The 14,037-nt window shown below is 45.0% G+C and overlaps 1 protein-coding gene across 3 annotated transcripts in view; it reads right to left on the reverse strand.

The window, feature by feature from the left end:
• Nucleotides 1-14,037, reverse strand: part of PPP3CC (protein phosphatase 3 catalytic subunit gamma) — a 776,740-nt gene that overhangs the window by 266,994 nt on the left and 495,709 nt on the right. For all 3 annotated transcript variants that reach the window (XM_078666300.1, XM_078666301.1, XM_078666299.1), the window contains one exon: nucleotides 7,737-7,876. In XM_078666300.1, coding sequence (XP_078522426.1) covers nucleotides 7,737-7,876 — 140 coding nt within the window. The remainder of the gene's footprint in view (nucleotides 1-7,736; nucleotides 7,877-14,037) is intronic.

Consider the following 14,037-nt stretch of genomic DNA (forward strand, 5'->3'; position numbering starts at 1 on the left):
AACAATCATCCAGAATAGGATATCACGGCGCTGTAGTAACTATAGTGCGTGGTGGATTGACATAGGTCGTGTTTGATTAGTCTGGTTTAGGGAAGAGGAAGGTTTTCAGATGTTTCCTGAATGCCAGGTGGCAGTCCGTGAGTCGGAGAGCCGCGGGCAGTTCGTTCCACTTGGTTGCGGCTATGTGGGAGAAGGCTCGCTCTCCCATCCTGGCTCTCAACACCCGAGTGGTTCTTGCTCTTGCCGTGAATTGAGAGCGAAGATTTCTGGTTGGAGCATAGAACTGAATCCTGTTTCTAAGAATAAGCGGGCCAGTATTATGTAATGCTCTGTGTGTTATACACATCATTTTGAAAGTTGCTCTTTGCTTCGTTGGCAGCCAATGAAGATGACGTAGGCAGCTCTTGGCTGAGTCAAACTTTCTTTTCATGCAAACGGCCTTGGCCGCTGCGTTCTGCACCATTTGAAGTTTAGTGAAGAGATATTCTGCCATGCCTATGAACAGGGAGTTTCCGTAGTCCAGCCTGCTCATCAGCAGAGACTGAACCAGGATCTTTATGCACTCTATGGGAATCCAGGGGAAGACTCTTCTGAGCATCTTTAGCTGATATTGGCCGTTACCTCTGGATGTGACAAATGAACGGATTAGACTGAGCTCGTTGCTAGCAAAATGCTGTAAAAAGGCATGACAGAGGAGCAATGCAATACGTGCTTTCCCATTCAATGGTATATACAAAATGTTTCCTGCACATCTATTTGAAACCACATACTACACAGTCTCCCCATCTTTTCATTCATTCAGTCTTTATTTCGATCACTATGGATCATAAAAGGTTGCAACAAAAATTTAAAATAATAAAAAAACAGATTGTAATTTAAAAATCAGAAGGAACCATAAAAGTAAGCAATATTGAGCATTCAAGGGAATATTAAATAATGAACAATTGGAAAATATAACGATTTAAAGAAATATCAAGCCGTGCTTTTAGCCGTATTTAACTTGATACAGCGATTACGGATATGCCACACAGCTGTTAAAAACTTTGCAACAGCAAACACAATAGGGGGGGATAAGTCAGTCTTTAGTATTCTGTAGGCTGGAAGGTATAGTCTGAACCCAAGATTTTTCAAGAGTGGAACAAGCCAATATTTCCTTGGCCTTTGGTAGGTTTTGCAAAAAAACAGAATATGGAGATCATTTTCCCTAGGGTGTCGACAAGCTGGGCACTGTGTGGAAGTCTGTGACCTAACCCAACGATCCGTGAAGGCCCCAAGGGGCAATGTGCCATAGCGCCACTGCATGAAAAGTTTCCTTGTTGGGATGGGACTAATTCCATCAAGGACCAGCTCAGGGAAATATAGGTCCTTGGACATGGTGAACAAATTGGTTAAGGACCCTTCACGAGTACTCTCAATCGAGACAAGTAACTTTAGCTCATAGTACTCTCTCGACAGGAGTTTCCGAGGGGTCCTGCCACAAGCATTACCCGGGTCCTGCGATAGTTCCGGCCTTCCTAGAGCCTCGCATGTTAGCCTGATGTATCTCAGCCAGGGTATCTGGGAGGCGTTTGGTATGCGCAGGATCTCTGTGAGCTCTTTCCCGTAGCTCGATAAGTCCGGTGAGCTCCATATTCTGCACCAATGGGTCAAGGGTTTCAGTCCCAATTCTTCAGTAATAGGTCTGAGACCCAAATCTAATCTCAGCGGAAGAAGGGGGGTGCCAGATGGTAAAGCTGCCAACTTCCTTATAAAGTTGTTCTCGCTGATCTGCAGTTTCTTGGCAGTAGCATGGCCCCACAATTCTCCGCCGTAGGTAACGGCCCCTCTTGCCTGCATTTTATAGATATGGATGAGGGGGCCAAAAGGTTTAAAAGTAGACCTGCTTGCCATCCTACTAATCCCACCCGTTAGCTGTGTTAATTTCAAGGTGGCCCTAGTACAGTGAGAGTCCCATGTCAGGTTTTGATTGATGGTTAGGCCCAGATATTCGAAGGTTGAGACCCTCTCTAAGCTCAGCGACCCTATGGTAGGGTATGGGAGAGTTGTGGGAGGAGGGCTGAAGATCATAAATTTAGTTTTCATGGCATTGATCTCCAGCCCACGCTCCACACAAAAGGACGAAAACCCGTCCAAAACACGTTGTATGCCCATGGGAGATTTAGATAGCAGCAGGGTGTCTTCCGCAAACATAATAGCGGGGACCCTGCTGCTATTGAGCTTGGGAGCATCAATATCGACCAACCTATTCAAATGGTCAATAACCTCGTTGACAAAGAAGCAGAACAGGGTCGGTGCTAGCACACACCCCTGCCTTACCCCCCTGCCAACGGGGAAACTGTCCGAAAGTGCCCCTCTTCTGCCACATCTAACTCGGGCATAATTCCCCTGATGCAACCTCATCAGAATTAACAAAATATCCCCCGGAATCCCTAGCTCCGCCAGAACAATCCACAATCTATCTCGCGGAACAAGATCGAAGGCGGCACGCAAGTCCACGAAGACCGTGTACAAGCTGCCGCCCTCCAGTGTCACAGTCTTCCAGAACAAGAGGTTCAAACGGAAGATCTGGTCAGTTGTTGAAACCCCTTTTATAAACCCAGCCTGATAGGGACTTAAGATGGCGTATTCCTCTATCCAATTTTGGAGGCGATCGAGTATTAGCCTGCCAAAAATTTTCTGGGTTACGTCGATGAGGCTGATGGGCCTGTAGTTGGCTGGGAGCAGAGGCGACCCCTTCTTATAGATAGGGACTATTTCTGCCCCCAGCCAAGTACCTGGTACATCCATGCCCCCTAGAACGGCGTTAAATAACGTTCTTAAATATGGGACCCAGACATCGGGCTCCTGTTTAAATAGGTCCCCCGGTAATCCGTCCATGCCAGGGGCTTTACCTGAGGTCAGCCCTGCAATGGCTTTACGTACCTCCCTTTCAGTAAAAGGGTCCCCCTCTAATGACGTGCTAATGATTGGTGGTGGTTCATTGGGGGCGCAGTCATCAACTCCATAAAGCGACTGGAAGTGATCTTGCCAAGCCTTGGCCGAGATATTAGGTTCAATGGCAGACGCTAACTCCTCAGACCCCGTATTTACAATGCACCAAAATTTACGTGAGTCCCTACATGATAATGAAGTTGCTAAATTTTCCCATTTCTGTTGCTCCCATTCCCTTTTGGCATGCAAAATCAGGGACTTATATACCTTTCTTCTAGCCCTGATCAGAGATCTATCTCTGCCTTCTTTGATTGAAATCAGCAGATCGGATTTGGCCTTGCGGCAAGCGGCATTATACCACGTAGAATGGGTATGATGACCAACCCCGCTCTTCATTATTGTGGAAAAAACATCCTCTACGGACTTAATCATATCCTCGTGCACCCGCCACAGCTGCACATTGAAGTCGGGCAGGTTGGGCTGCTCAATTAATTTTAAGACCTTTTCTAATGTGGGGATAAGCCGGGCATAAAGCCCTAAAACTTTCTCTGGGTTGGAGGCAAACCTCTCCCACCTAACTCTCCTTCTATTGTTCGCTAACACTAGCCCATTACCAGGGGCGTCATTCGTAGGTCCTCTCTCGTCCATGCCTGGGAGGGAGTATTCCAGTTCCAATGCGTTGTGGTCACTATCCTCCCTAGATGTAACACGGAAGTCATTAATATGAGACCACAGCGAGATTCGGACTAGGATGTAGTCTAGTCTCGACTCCCTCCCTTTTCTATTATAAGTGCATTTGGTAGGGATGTCAGAACTAATGCGTCCATTACAGGCCCGCACACCATGTTTGAGAGTTAGGCCAGTGATTTGGACAGCCAGCGGAGTCCATGCTCTGGGTGCAGGTGCTGCCGTTGGGGGTACGGACCAGAGTACATCCTCCTCCTGTGAAAAACCGTCCACTAAGCCCGCTAGGGGTTCGAAGTGACAATTTAAATCAATCACAAGGGGAATACCCTGTGTGTTATCACTAAGGACGGCCGAAAGGTCGTCTATAGTAGGCGATTCCTGTGAAATACCAACTGGTCTGGAGTAGACGTTAACCACCACTAGCCTTCTTGAATTCGACCATTCCAGGAGGAGGGCTAGAATGTCATCCGTGCCTGATGAGAGCACGGTTGCCGTGCATCCCAAGTCAACCGCCACCCAGGTCGCAAGCCCGCCAGAAGGGCGCCCTCTACCCCCCCACCTTGCTGGGACAGAATAAGATGCAAAACCCGAGCGAGAGAGATCCTCTCTCGCCCAGGTTTCTTGAAACATACATATGTCCCTTCCATCGACGAATGAGCTCCAGTCCGGACAGTTTATTTTATTCCCCAGACCGGCCACATTCCAAGATAATATATTTAGGATGGGCCGTCTGTGGTTCTGGATAGTCAATGTCGGAGTGCTAGAATCATCTAATTTTGTTGCAGGCATATTACTAGCAGAACCATCCCCTGATTCATATGATGATTCACTCACACTCCCTGCTATGTTTGCGTGAGGCTCACTAATAAAAATCCGGACCTCACCAAAGGTTGGCCCACTGTGGTTGATGTTATAGATTTTGGTGGTGGTAACTCTCTTTTCCTTGGCCCCCCTGACTCGGTCAGCTACCTCCCCCCTCATACTCAAGGTCTGTCAGTCGACCAAGTCTAAAGTGCTAAACCTATTGTAGGTTGGAAAATAGGTCGGGTGATGGGCAGCGTGCCGGAATGTGGGTCTTCTCCCTCTGTAACCCCAGCTTCCCTCCCCCCCATGATTGGTATCCCATCGCGCATCGTCTCTCCCAAAAGTTACTGGTGGGTAGAAGAACGACAGAGGTAGGGACTGAATGGATGTCCCGAAGTCGGCATAAGGCCAGATACAAATGTGTGCAACAGTCGCAGGGTCTCTAAAATTGATTAGGACACAATCCCCTGCTATCGTTTTTCGTGTGTTACCTAACCATGAGACTCTCCTCACCGTGAGGACATCACTATTTATTCCCTGGGGTAGGGGCCTGTTGGTGGAGAGCCAGCTGATCACCTTGTTTTTAAGAGACATGTCATGTTCTCTAGAAGAAGGTTTTAATTCTGGGACCCCAGCTAAGATCACTGTGTAGGAACTTGCCTCCGGCGGTAAGTTAACTACCCTATGTTTTTTGGTGGGGCAATAAGCTCAACTCTGCAGGGGCACTAATGTTAAAGTCATTCCTGAGTGAAATAGAGATAGTATCGTCAGGTGTGTCAAGCACACCAGTTACTCCATCCTCCCCGATGTCAGAATCAATACGGGCCATTATCTTTTCAGGGGTCCTGGCTGATGCTATTGTGCCCATAGATGATTGCCTTACCCAGTCTATTTCTTGCGATATTCGCCTTTCCAAGATAGTAATTTCATCGATAAGAAGCGAACCTGCTTTAGCAAAATAGGTGTCCAGCGTACCTTTGTTAGTCCCAGAAGTACTCCCTGCAGCTAATGTGCTCTTGCTCCTGGTCTCGCGCATAGCCATTGTGAGTAGCAGTAGGGAATGCAAGAGGGGGGGGTGGCCTGGTCCTGGTCTCTGCCGTCCTCGAACGGCCTCAAACGGCCCGCCCTTTGCCCGGGCTTAGCCCGGCGCACACCCGCGCGCGTCCCGCGATGCGCGTTTGGTTTCCAATTAAGTACTAGCGGAGTGTGGAGGCGGAGCACGCCCGGGAAGAGGCACCAGCTGTGGCTGTCAGAGAGAATGCTGGTCCTCGCAGTCCCGGGCGTCCACACTGGCTCCTTGCGATCAGGAACTCCCTCCGTGTGATCCCAGGCTCATCTTCTCAGTATGCAGGTAACTCGGCAGGAGTTTTGGAATCCACCCGGCAGGCAAAAAAACACAATCCCACAGTCCAAGAACTGCTACGAGCGGAAACCACATACTACACAGTCTCCCCATCTTGCATAAGTACGTGGATTCAGCTAGTTGATGCCATTCGATGTTGAACATATCCCAGGTAGCGTTACAGTTGGCTAGTGATGCTTATTTTCCTTCCCTCTAACATTTCGGCTTCTGCAATGGTGCCCTCTGGAATGAGGACTAGAGAATAGCAAAATCTCCTGTCACATCTGGCAATATTGTCAGCTAAACATAGCGGAGGTGATCACTGGATTAACTCGGGTGACTGCTATGGAGTTTATACTACGACCACATCTGTTGCGACCTGGAAGGGTAAAGCCACCATCTAGGGTACTGAAGGGTTTTTTGAGGCTCTTAAGCTGCAGATGCATTAAATAATCAGGCATTAGTTGGCCATTTATGCATACTGTTTCAGTGTCACTAGGCTTGTACTTTTACTCTCCAACGAAGAAAAGAAAATGTTAATTATCTATATTTGGATAGAGACGCCTCTACACTTGGTGTGGTAGAAACTAGATGTGGTGGCCTTGTGGTGGGGAGATGGTGTTTAAGGGGCAGTTGGAGCGTAATTGATGACGGTTAACCAGTCACGATGAGGTGAATGTGCTGCTAAGCAAATGCTACTGGATTGAGTATGTATTAATACTTTTTACTACAGTTTTAAAATTTACTGAGGATTTCTAGCATGATGACTGGGGATTGACAAGCATATTAAACTATAAAAGATCCAAGCGTCTAAAAAGGAAGGAACCTGTAGATACTCACTATGTTGCGCTACAGCAAGAAAAGAATGGTGAAACATTTAAATGGCAGTTACTCAAGAGCAATGGTTACTAAATAAGGCAGGGCTTGCATGTGATAGAAAATGTAATTATACATTCTCAGATAGCACTGTTCTGAGTAGACAAAGGACATATAACTCAGAACCACTGGACTAGAGATAGCTTGTCCTACAAGGTTTAGACATATTTCTCTACAGTACCATCTTCTATAGCCTTAAGCCTCATAAATGTAAGAGGACTCTGATCTGTCTCACCAGCAAAACATACTGTATACTACTCTCTGTTCTGTTTAAAAGACAGTAAAGCACAGTCTCTGGAAGCAGAGGAGGGTCATACAGTTCAGATGCTTCAAGTCATAGGTTATTCCTAGTTTTCACCCACATAGGTTATTCCTAGTTTTCACCCAGATAAAGAGGTACAGAGAAGAGCAATAGGAGGGGGCTGTATTCTTTTTCCATTCTGACTAGACTTTGCCTCATTAATAATACCTGTAATCAAGCTACAGAAGTGCATCAAAGGCAATCCAATTCACATTGGATAGATCTGTAAAACTCATATAGAAGTGTTGGTGTAAAAAAAATCCCTAAAAGACAGTAGTATACAAGAACAACAGTAAGGCGCATCCCTCTTTTGTAAAAGAGATAAGAAATATATGCCAAATGTCAACCAGGAGTGAAAGGATCAGAGAGGAATAGAGGAACCATCTTCTTCAAACCAAAATAATCACTGAAGAAACCTCCCATTCGAAAGTCACATAGTTGAGAAAAATAGTAGGACAATGCCACAAGTTCCTTTACCCACCAAACAGACAGTAAACTGAAAATTAACACACAAAAGCTAAACGTAGTGGATCAGTAAGGCTTATATGTGGATGTGAAACTGTAGGTAGGTTATGAGGTCCTCAGGTGCTCAAGGATGCTGTTTATCAGAAGTAAAGCTGTCCATCACACTCAAAGCTGGGCACTGCTAGTGTCATAAGTAAACCTAAACTTTTCAAGTGCTCTCCAGACTTCTAGTCTGCTAATGAAAGAGGCCACTGTCTTTCACCAAAAGAAAGTGTGGGCAACTAGGGTCAGAAAAGACAGGATAAATAGAATGTTTACATATGTGCTAACCTGTAGAAGTAGGAACATCCCCGAACGGTGTTGTGTGTAAAATGCTCCATCGTCTTCTCATTGCCATAATCCTCTGATGGATCAGACCACAGTAGATCACACATTGGGCCAAAGGCTGGTGGCTCCTTAAACCTGTCTAACTGGAAGGCATGAAGAGGACACAATGAAATGTGGTGTAAATGAAACATCTCCAATTAAATCTTTGTAAGTAGATTTATAGAAATATTTTAACAAATGCACCATACATTCAACATTTCAGAAAGATAAGAGCAGTGAGAATAAACAGTCACAGGTAAGTAATGAAATCATCATCAGTAGGTGGCCAAAAGGGGAAATGAAAAACATACTTACTCGTAATCCCAGTTCTACATTGTAGGTGTCTCCATTCAACGAGTAGGTAATTTAAGTGTGAGATTTCAGGATACATTTAACAGCAAGGAATCCCTCTTTTAAGAAATAAATAACTATAACTAAGTGTCTTTTCTTTTAGTTAAATAATCAACTTGGAATACATTTTAAGTTTAAAACCTTATTCAGCAGCTTCAACCTTTAAGCCTGAATTTAAAAAGGAAAAAAGGATAGGCAGGTGATCCTAAGTTAAGAAAAGAGACTACCACTTTGAAGCAGCGAGGCTGCTCCAGTAATCCATGATAAGATGCAATGGCAGTAAGCCCAAATAGTTCAAATTTCAGCTGAGTAAGAGGGAGGACCTTAATTTCGTAACTACTATCAGCATTCGGTGGGTTAGTTAAAAATGTAATGAATCCACAAAAGAACTCAAGATTACACTTAACACTCTAAGAAGGGTAGTGGAAAATCCAGACAAATATAGAAAAATATCAAAAGAAAAATAAATAACATATTATGCAATAACGTTTCACGGAGAGGTCTGACCTACTTGACAGCCTGCTCTGGAGACAAGTCAAGGCAGTAGTCTGATAAAGGCATGTCTGGCTTCCATGTAGTCGCTAAGCAAAGTTCTCAAAAGGGAGCTTCTCTAAGAAGGCCAAGACAAGCTGATTTTAAAATAGGTGAATACATTGCAGGCCAGGGATCTCCAACCAGCAGCTTACGGCCATGGAGCCTTGCCATGTACATCATTCAGAGGGTCTGGACGCAAGAGATACCCATTCTCACATTACAAGAAGCAGCATCACTCAGCACCAGGCCCTTAGAGTGAACACATGGGGAACCAATGGGAGAGATATGCAGAGAGACACAAGCACAGGAACTGTAACATGACTACATCTCTCTGCCCTAAAACCATCAAAAAGATAGAGATTGGCTATGTTAAGGGAACTGTGCAGTATGTATCGTGGTGTGGTTGTATGTGAACACTGAGCCTGCATACTTGAATGTCAGCAGTAGCTGCAAGGAAAGGCCCAAGCACAGTACTGCAGAAGCTCGAATGTTAGTATGCAAGTAGAGTACATGTGCAGCCCAGAAGCCACAGAGAGCAGGGGTTGAAAAGAGAGGAGAGGTACGAACCTCATTTGCCTCCGGGGAGGGGAGAGGGAAGTGTGCATGTTTGTCAATGTGTGTGTGAGCCTGTGCACACACATGAGCAGGAGTTTCTCGGGTGGTTTACCTCAGTGGTAGCAACCTGGCATCTGAGACCACCAAAGACATTTGGTGCCTCTCCTCTCCTAGTCACTTCTGTTTTGTCTTTGGCACATTGTGTCATTTTCTGGCATGATGGTGGCCACCACGGACATACCAGTGGTCCGCACATAAAGGTGATACTTCTTGACATATTTGGGCATCCATGGCCTAAGTGTGGCATTCCCTGGATTAATGGTTTCTATCCTGGACAAGTTGTAGGCATCCTTAGCCTTCTGGAGCCATACTTACATAATGCTAGTAAACAGGACACACTTATAAAAATCCTTCACACTTGGACCTGCCCTCGCATAATGGTGGCTTTGGTATAATAATGTTCATTCTTTGCATTTTGTGCGCATCTTTGACTTTATCGTGGCTATAGTGGTAGGCCATGGCATAATGGTGACTTTCTCTGGCATAATGGTGCCCATTCTTGTCAGACTGTGGGCACCCTAGATATTGTGGAGTCTGTCCCAGACATTGTGGGCTTTCTTGCATATGTTGTACGTCTGTATTTGATATAAATGAGGTTTAATTTTGGGGACCATGTATTTACAAGAAACAAAAACTGGTATTCAAGGGAAAATAGTGTTCTGAAATGTATTAGCTGTATTTCCAATGATTTAAGTTTCTTTACCAAAAGGAAAATCCTTGGATTTGGCATAAAAAATATGCATACATTCAAAAATTGATATACTGATGTTTGGAGTCAGAATTACTGCATTTCCAAAACATAATTAAAAATGATATTAGAGAGGGGAGGAGCTACGCTAGCAACCAAGATGGCCGCATAAGCTCCCGGCTCCGTCGACCTCCGTCGCTGGCGGATCTATCCTGAACTTAATCCTGACCTCCCGCCAGACTCCCGTGTGTCTGAATCGTCTCTGAGTCCAGGGGCGCAATCCCGGAGTCTTTATCACCTTTTTTGACGAAGTTACACCGTCTTTCATTTTCGGGCCTCCTCCAGACTGTAAGCCGGGGCCTAGAGTACTGACCCAGCCGGGTTTCAGTTGAACAACATCGGCCGCAGGTACCTGGCAGGGTCCGGTCCCATTGGAGTGACACAAATTCTCGATCCTGGTTGTGTTCTCGCGTCCCTGCGTATACTGGCCAGACGGCGACGAGACGTGGATGCCGCGGTGAGTGGGGGTCCGGTTCCTGGGACCCTGCTGCAGCCCTCGGGGTTCGCGGGGGGGGGCCCCGCTCTCGGCAGCGGTGTAAAGAGCGCACAGCCTGAAAGTCGCCAGTCGCCTTCTCCCACCCCACTCCAGTTGGCTTCCCTGGAGTAGCCGGCCTCCGGGGTTAATGACCTGCTTTGTCATCGATTAAGCGGAGATGGATCGGACGACGTGTGGACCGACACTGGGGACCGTAATGGCCGCCATCGGGGCTCTTCACTGGCAAATGGAGGCTGCTCTCCACTACTTGACCGTACGCATCGAGACTATTTGTTCGAGACCGGACCCTAGCCCAGAGTCAGACCCGCAACATATGGTGACCCCCACGAAGCTTGATTTTATCCGGGAGGAGAACCCCAAGCATCGTTATACTCGGACGCCTATTGTATCTGTGCAACTACAGCGGCCCGCGACTGGAGCCCCTGACCAGCCAGCAAGCTCGGCAAAGTCATCGCCCTCACAGGACTTATTTCTTTCTTCGTTTCTGGAGACCTCCGTCGATATTCTTTGGATTGACTTTCGTATTTCTGATAGACTTCGAGACTTGACTCTTCTGACCCTTTCATGCTATATCGATTTTCTCCCGTTTCCACAACGTTTTGACTCTTTTGCTATTGTGCTGGTCCTATCGAAAAGGGTTTGTGTGATGGATCGTAGAGGCCAGGGTTGAACTTGACTGTTTTAATTCTGTACAGAGACTTCCTTTGACACTGCTGGGTGGTATCGGTGGGAGTGAGGGCCATATGGGATTCTGCTTTTCTGGCTTTGGTGCACTGACTGTGTTTGACAATGGGATTTGCTGCCTCTGTGATGTCTGGGGCTGGGTGGGATGGTCTTTTCTCTTTTGGTGATTCCCTATCAGTTTGCTTATAAGCCTTCTTTACCTCTCTTAGTACCATGGTAGGGAACATCTGCTCGCGGCGGGGGGAGGGGAGTCCGGGAGCCCGCATCGTGTTGTACGATATTCCTCCTCCGTCTTTTCCCTTCCTTGGGGTGTAGTTTAGGGGGCGACAGGCACGCTGCTAGTGGGGTTAGGTCGTAGCCATCTGCAGGGGTGCAGGGTGGGGGGTTGAGGTTTTTTTTTTTTTCCTTTCTTTTTTTCTATGACCTATCTTTTTCCCTTTTCCCTTCTCCGCAAGAGATGTGGCATATTCTCCTGAGCCTGTTGTTATGTATATTCGGGTGTTGAGTGTCTATTTTTATATCCTGTATCCTTGGTGGGCAGATTCTGATAATGTTTGCTTATGATAATTTGTCTTGTATTGTTTTGACCCAGCCCCGGCTGGAATTGATACTTTCCAGATGCCTACAATTGTATTGTATTTTTTCATTTCATCTGCCGTTCGCCACTGTAATATGTTATACCAACGATACCCGAAATGTACATTTCTACTCTTGTGTTATAATTAATAAAAATATATAAAAATAATAAAATAAATTTTTTTTAAAAAAAATGATATTAGAATAATAAAGTTTGATCCCTGAGACCTATTGCTGATAGGCTTATGTCATTACCCGTGTGGAGGCATTTCATATGTTTATACTTTTTCTCTAACAAATGTCTTGGAATACATTCTCATCAAAGGCTGTGGTGTACTCACCCCATCACATTCGACCCCCAGTTGTGTCAAAAAAAGCTCCATCAGAAGGTATCCGCATTGGAGACAAAGGAGGTCTTCACATCTCACTCCTTGATCCTGGAGCCATTACAAGGCACCACAGTCCCACAACTCCTTTGCAGCTCTGCACATCCATTTCAAAGACTGGGTGTCTCACAGTTCTAGTACCATCTGACATGCGGTGGCAAGTAATAGAGGTCATTCATGTCCCTGTGAGAGGGGGTAGCATTTCAAATATTCTGAACAGAAGTGAGTGTCGATGGATATTGCGTTGTGATAGTGTGAACAATGGATTACATTCTATTGAGGAATGTCATTCTGTGGTAATCAATGTATGAGATCTGTACCACATCCATTGTAAAAATTATGTCTGCTTTTGTAATTATCCTACACCTCTATGAAGCATATCTGAATTGTGTCATAATTGCTTTTTTGACTGTGACCTTTACAAAGAATGAGCTAACAATTTCACTGATATGTACTCGACATCTATATGTGTATTTATACACAATATTTGTTACTGTTATTATCAAGCAATTACATCTTTATGAAACATGCTTGAATTTTGATATCATCGTCTTTTTGATTGTGAATTGTGCAAAATGTATGAAACATTAAAATTGTTGACCTATGTTTTTTAATGCAAACTCTTATAGCTATATGTGTACCTAGACTCTTGTGATGAAAACGGCTGTTTTGCATTCACTATTTACACACTTTAAAAAAAAATAAAGAAATGTAAGTTATTTTTTTGTTTAAGTTATTTGAGTTCGGCATTGAGCATAGTTCTGCCGTTTTTTGCCCAGTTCAAGATGGCGCTACCTCTGGTAGGCTGGTTGTCCTTCCATCATTTCTATTGTTATTTTTGCCGATCGTGCTCGCCGTTACACTGGCTTCATGCACGTGGAAAAGAGTTGGCGTCCTTGTAGTGAACATGCGGTGAGTTCTGCCTCTGGCTTTCCAATCTCGGAATGCAGCATTAAACGAGTATTATGACCGAGCTCGTTTAGTTCAGTGAAGCGGATCTGAGTGCCTCTGATTTGTGTTTTTAAGCGTCTTAAACGCACACTATGACCGAGTGTTTTTGGTCATGTAAAACATGCGGTGAGTTCTGCCTCTGGTTTTCCAATCTCGGAATGCAGCATTATACGAGTATTATGATCGAGCTCGTTTAGTTCAGTAAAGTGGATCTGAGTGCCTCTGATATGTGTTTTAAGCGCCTTAAACGCACACTATGACCGAGTGTTTTTGGTCATGTAAAACAGACGATATTGACAATTTCTTTTATCTGCGCCTTTAAATATATCGTAAACGTTTGGACTATGCACATGAAATTAATATATTTGGTGCAGGTCCTAATATAGTCGATGTATGTTGCAATGTAATAGCTGTCTTACTTGCACAACAGATTTACCCGGTGCTCTACCCATCGGGCGCAGTATAACAATAATTAAATAATGTGACTTTTTTGAAATTGTCTGACAGTCTGACACTGTCCTTACGAACTTTCTGTTTATATTTTTTAACAGCGCAAAAACGTTGTGTTGGTGATTAATTTCGTATATCATCACGGCGGTCATTAATTGGCCCTCTTAAGGTTTTTGACGATCCCTACATTATGCTATCAAGTAGCAAGGCTTCACCGTGAAGTGATTTATTTTTAGTTCGGTAGGTATAATTACACTCCGGTTACACTTGGTTGCTTTAGGCTTTTCGGTGCAGCTTATGTGACCTGTTTCCTGTGGCATTTCCAGATATTGAATATCGATGCTGGAGGACCTGAATCTCTATCGGTCTATGCCGCATATTTTAATATAGAAGGTAAATACGCCTTCCTGATTTTATATACACTGGTGCTAGGACCTTTTTCGCTTTTTTCACTTTGTGGTGGGGATTAAGGTC

The sequence above is a fragment of the Lissotriton helveticus genome, chromosome 11, assembly GCF_964261635.1.
Source record: "Lissotriton helveticus chromosome 11, aLisHel1.1, whole genome shotgun sequence".
NCBI lineage: Eukaryota > Metazoa > Chordata > Amphibia > Caudata > Salamandridae > Lissotriton > Lissotriton helveticus.